Source organism: Podarcis erhardii (assembly GCF_964252035.2).
Source record: "Podarcis erhardii genome assembly, chromosome: 6".
Taxonomy (NCBI): domain Eukaryota; kingdom Metazoa; phylum Chordata; class Lepidosauria; order Squamata; family Lacertidae; genus Podarcis; species Podarcis erhardii.
This window is the reverse complement of record NC_138510.1, coordinates 77885328-77891327: the sequence shown is the minus strand read 5'-3', so window position 1 is coordinate 77891327 and position 6000 is coordinate 77885328. Positions and strand designations below refer to the sequence as shown.

The 6000-nt window shown below is 39.5% G+C and overlaps 1 protein-coding gene across 3 annotated transcripts in view; it reads right to left on the bottom strand.

Moving 5' to 3' along the window:
• Nucleotides 1-386: 386 nt before the first annotated feature.
• The window catches only part of SLC35A3 (solute carrier family 35 member A3), a 29745-nt gene continuing 24131 nt past the window's right edge, over nt 387-6000 (bottom strand). For all 3 annotated transcript variants that reach the window (XM_081866117.1, XM_081866115.1, XM_081866116.1), the window contains exon 8: nt 387-2571. In XM_081866117.1, the coding sequence (XP_081722243.1) occupies nt 2481-2571 (91 nt within the window). In that variant the 3' untranslated portion in view covers nt 387-2480. The remainder of the gene's footprint in view (nt 2572-6000) is intronic.

Below are 6000 nucleotides of genomic sequence, written 5' to 3'. Positions count from 1 at the left end.
GGGCCGGATTGAGACGGTGAATGGGCCAGATCCGGCCCCCGGGCCTTGGTTTGCCTACCCATGATTTATCTGTTAGTTTGACACCTACCTCCTCTGTGTAACAGATCCAACAATATGTGCACTGGATTTCTTGCACAAATGGGTAGAATTTCTTCAAAACATGCATGGTTCCACTGCCTGAGAAGTTTCAGCCAGTATCACAACAGACTGATAAAATTTCCTATTTTCTCCTTGTAATACTAAAACAACAATGACTTATAAATGAGGTTCAAGGTTGGTAAACCAATGCGGGTGGATACATCAGTGGATAGTCAAAACGATACAGCATTTTTTGTTAAATACCATTTGTCAAATCACCATTACAATTTTGAAAAAATAAAACCTCCTTTGTTTTCATAAACACTTTATTTCTTTGCTAATGCCAATGTTTGGAATATAAATTACTTTCACTTTGAACCGTTACCAGTGGAAACGCTGCAGAAAAGCGATCATTAATGCACCGTTTGTAAATTAATTCTTTACTGTAAAAAAGAAAAAAGCTGTGCACTAACCTGACACTTTGATTAGGTTTGACTTAACGGACTTCGAGATTTCAATCCCATACACACTTACCTGGGAGAAAGTCCCACTGAATGTAATGGGAACTTGCACCTGAGCAGAAATGCATGGGATTATGCTCTGAAATATTTTAACAGACTAATTCTGGAGCAAAGTAACATTAAATTAATGTAACTCATAGCTCTCCACGAAGAGCTCATAGAATTGTAGCTGTGAGAATCACAAGAGTGCTCTGAGACTCCTAGCAGCATCACAGAAACATCTATTTATTTCTTTGACATTTATTTCTTTGACATCTGTGGAACGCCCTCCCATCAGATGTCAAAGAAATAAACAACTATCTGATGTTTAGAAGACATCCAAAGGCAGCCCTGTTTAGGGAAGTTTTTAATGACTGATGTTTTAATGTATTTTTAATCTTTTGTTGGAAGCCGCCCAGAGTGGCTGGGAAAACCCAGATAGATGGGCGGGGTATAAATAATAAATTATTATTATTAATTATTATTATTATTAGAAACATGTTGGGGCAGAAGGCAAGAAGAACCATGGTTGTTACACAGATGTGTAAGTGGGGTGTTTTGAAGACATTTCCTTACTTTTGATATGTTACCGTAAGCAGTTTAACACCAGATTTGCCCACAATATTAAGCCATAACAAAATTCCAAGAAGGTTTGTCCAGCCATTCCAGGATGAAGGAAAGAAGGTTCTTTGGCAATCCCCCCCATACTCATTGCACAATAATGTTATCAATATTAATACAGTTAGCATGTATTCTTCACAAGACTGGACAAAAACCACTCTCAGTTACATAATTCTTACGTGTGTGTGTGTTTTTAAAGCTCTGTAATATAATACAGTATATTCACATGATAGATCACCATGGCTCCGAAAGGAACGATAATACCTTTAAACATTTCCATGACTAATTTTAAAAATACAGTTTAAAATATTTTCAGATTAAATTTTGAAGCAATGAAATGCACTGTAAGGTAATGACAAGAATTTTTTTTTGCTTTTATATCTTTATATAAAAAGGATTTGCTCTTTGAACACACACATATCTGGTGCCAGCTCTGGCACTCTATCATAGCCTTTTGTTGAATAAAAGCACAGTAGCTGTGCCTCTTCAATTTGTTTTTACGAAGCCTTTGCTCAGACTCAGTGGTAGTGCTGCAGCAGTGTACATTGTGACCTGATCCCTACAACACTTCTGATTAATCCTTTTTATTATTTGTGGATTCAAATTCTTCCTCTCTGGGAATCTTATCAAAAATGTTTATTGTGACCGTAAGAAATGTGTATAGATATGTTTCCCAACACCAATTTCTGTTTACTTGTACAGCTTTCTATATAAAATATATAAAATGTCTGAAATGAGAACGATTCAATCCTACTTTGCAGTTTAAATTGGAATACCAAATCAGAAACGCCATGGTTGCACCAAGTCTTATTTCACTTTGATTTGATCATTACAAATATACAGCAAGTCAAAAAAAAACCATACTAAGATGAAACAGTCAATTTGCAAAAAAGAAAAGAAAAAAGGTATGATTCAACAAATGTCATGTGCTCTTGCAAGAAGAGTGCATAGGGCATTTCTGCAGCTGTCAAATACAGTAAATAATTCTGATTTAACCTCAGAGTTCAAGCAGGAAGCATTTCTAATTGTAGGTATTAGGTGCAGTGTGTTCCCTTCAAGTTTTGTTCTAGGACTTCCTTCGTTTCCAGAGGTACATACTGTTTTCTGTCTTTCTGTAGTTTGGTCTCCCATAAACCATTATTTTAATATGTTGTCATTCTTCAGATACCATGTAAACTTTTCCATTCCAGTGCTTGGTGGTCCTCCATATAATTATTTTGAGGTCCTTAATGCACAGTTTTTGCAAAAAAAAAAAAAAAAGGGCTGGCACTGAAGATTCTGCTATGCTTTAATAGGATTCCCCGCAGGCTTTGGATCATAACCGTATAGGAATGTAGCAGCTATTACAAGAACGGCTCCAAGGAAAAAAACACTGAAAGTGAAAAGGGGGGGGGGGAGAGACTTAAGACCATATACATTCATAAACTAGATATCATTTACTTAAATGTATTTATTTTATGGCCAAAATGTTCATTAGTTTTGCTTTTCCCATTTCCCCATTCTTTTTACAAGCAGATATCTGGCTTTTCTCTTAACCTGGTCATATAATGAAACACCAGGACACATACAGAGGTCTGCAAAGGAACTGGAACAATAAAATAAAAGTGATAAAATAGCGCCTTATTAAATAGATGCAGTGAGCAAATATGAGACTTTTGCACGGCAACATGACAGAACTTCCCAGCTTGCAAATGGTTACTGTTAAAGTCTCATGATGTTGTCTGAGAAAGAATTGGACAAAAAAGCCATTGTTTTGCTTTGGACACTTCCACAGGCATGGAAGACAGTGGCTTAGACTGAGAAGTCCAATATGTAGGCTGCAGGGTTCAAAATGGCTGAAAAAGTGTGCATCAAAATTCAGGGTATCAAAAAATTGTGGCTATCAAAAGAGTGGGCTTTCAAAATTCAAGCAAGTATGTACCTGCTCTAAGATATTTCTATTGGAGTTAAATATTTTTCTTCCGTTTCTGACTGAATGCACTGCTGGTGTTTTAATATTCTCTCTTAAAAGTATGCAAATAAGGAAAGGAAAGATTCTAATCAACTTATGTTCAACTTGGGAACATAAGAAGCTGCCCGATGGAAAATCAAACTGTTGGCTCGTCCAGCTCAATCAATGACTGGCAGTAGAAGGGTTTTATAAATGGTATAAATGGTTTTTCCGAATCCTACCTGAAAAGCTCAATCTGATGTCATTCAGTGTGAACAAGTCTGAGTCCTGTTTTTCCTGGTGGAAAAGCAGTTCCTTCAGCAAAAGTGTTTTTGTGAAAACCTCTGAGGATTGGGGATTTTTGCAAGCCCCAAATCAGTGACTTTGTCTGCTTGTATGACTATCCCTGGCATGTCAGGATTTCTGTGTAGAGAACTGCTATGGCAACAAAACTGCTGCGCTATCCTTACAAGCATGCAGTGCTACCTCGGGTTAAGTACTTAATTCGTTCCGGAGGTCCGTTCTTAACCTGAAACTGTTCTTAACCTGAAGCACCACTTTAGCTATTGGAGCCTCCCGCTGCCGCTGCGCTGCTGGAGCAAGATTTCTGTTCTCATCCTGAAGCAAAGTTCTTAACCCGAGGTACTATTTATGGGTTAGCAGAGTCTGTAACCTGAAGCGTATGTAACCCGAGGTACCACTGTACAATATTGGCTCCCATTTATAATGGAGGAAGGAAGATTTTTGGCTTAAAATTTCTTCCTGCTCAGCTGCAATTTCATGTGCTATAGCACAGCCCTCAGGTAAGAACAGGGGTGATCGACACATTACACCATCAATGACTGTAATAGAGATTACTGCATCAAAAGCATGTACTATTCTGTTACTGAGCTACAATCCTGAGTGTCAAACAAGGGAAACCGTTGCAGGTGCACTATCAATAGTGCCCTCCTTGTTCCCTAGCTCCCATTCTAGAGGAGAAGATTATAGATCTTTTCTTCATTCTACCAGATGGTGTAACGTGTCGATCGCCCCTGTTCTTACCTGAAGGCTGTGCTAGAGCACATGAAATTGCAGTTGAGCAGCAAGAAACTTTAGGCCCCAAATCTCCCTTCCTCCATCATAAACGGGAGCCAATATTGTATGCTTGTAAGGGTAGTGCAGCAGTTTTGTTGCCATAGCATTTCTCTACACAGAAATCCTGACACGCCAGTGATAGTCACACAAGCAGACGAAGTCACTGATTCGGGGCTTGCAAAAATCCCCAATCCTCAGAGGTTTTCACAAAAACACTTTTGCTGAAGGAACTGCTTTTCCACCAGGAAAAACAGGACTCAGCAGTGGCGTAGCGTGGGTTGTCAGCACCCGGGGCAAGGCAAGTAATTTGCGCCCCCTAACCCATGGATTTGCGCCCCCTAACCCTAACCCCCAGATGTTGCGCCCGGTGTGGCTGGCCCCCCCTGCACCCCCCACGCTACGCCACTGGGACTCAGACTTGCTCACACTGAATGATATCAAATTGAGCTTTTCACATCTGATGAACAGAACTGGCACAGCTCAGCAATGAATGGAAAAGAATCTGCACAAGAAGTGGGTGGACCATGGAACTTGGAGCAGATAGATGGGCAACAAGCTCCATCAATAAAAGCCTAATCTTTGTTGACCCTGCTGGGTGAGGCTTTGGAGGGCTTTAAATGGGCATGCCATTTGTGTGTCTAATCACCATTAAACTTTCTGAAAAACACCTAATCCCCACTGTTTAGTTTAGTTGTTTAGTTCATTTACAGTTTGATTACAATTGCCAGGCAAATACTGATACCTGAATATGTACTGAATTAGAACTCAGGATGCCCAACATTAGTCCAACAACAGATGGTGAATATTGGCTTCAAAAATATATACAGTGGTACCTCGGGTTACATACGCTTTAGGTTACATATGCTTCAGGTTACAGACTCCACTAACCCAGAAATAGTACCTCAGGTTAAGAACTCTGCTTCATGATGAGAACAGAAATCGTGCTCTGGCGGCGTGGCAGCAGCAGGAGGCCATTAGCTAAAGTGGTGCTTCAGGTTAAGAACAGACTTCCAGAACGAATTTGGTTCTTAATCCGAGGTACCACTGTAGAGTCATACCTTGGCTGCCGAACTTCTTGGAACTCGTACGTTTCGGCTCCCGAACAATAAAAAACCGGAAGTGAGTGTTCCGGTTTTCGAACAATTTTCGGAAGCCGAACGTCCAGCGTGGCTTCCACGGCTTCCGATTGGCTGCAGGATGCTCCTGCAGCGAATCGGAAGCCGCATCTTGCTTGTTGAACAGTTCTGGGAGTCGAACAGTCTCCCAGAATGTATTTTGTTCGAGAACCAAGGTATGACTGTATTACTTGAATATTATACCAGTGAAAATTAGTAGCAAACCAAAGCTGACTCAGCTAGATGTTTTGCACTCTGGCATACTGAATTTGATCATTTTCCTTGTCTGAGTTAATGTTTGAGCTATTAATAATGGGCTTCTGGTTGAACTGTAACTTTAGTTCTTGTAGATAGCACCTCACATTTAAACACTAAACAAAATCAAGATCAGCAGATACAGAGGTGTTTTTTTTTGAGGGGGAAAAAGGTAGAGCTCTTTTAAATATCTTACAGTTGCTAACCATATGTACTTGTAATCAAGTTCCTCTGTATTCAATGAAACTCACAATGAAGGGGGTTTTTTTTTTGGGGGGGACACAAATTCATAATATGGTTTTACATAAAGATATATTCCACCTATTTCAAAGAATCACTCTGAAAAATATTTGAGTCTAGATTAATATGGAAGTAGTCTAAAATGCCTTAATTTCATATTTCCTTCCCTAAACAGTAAAACACT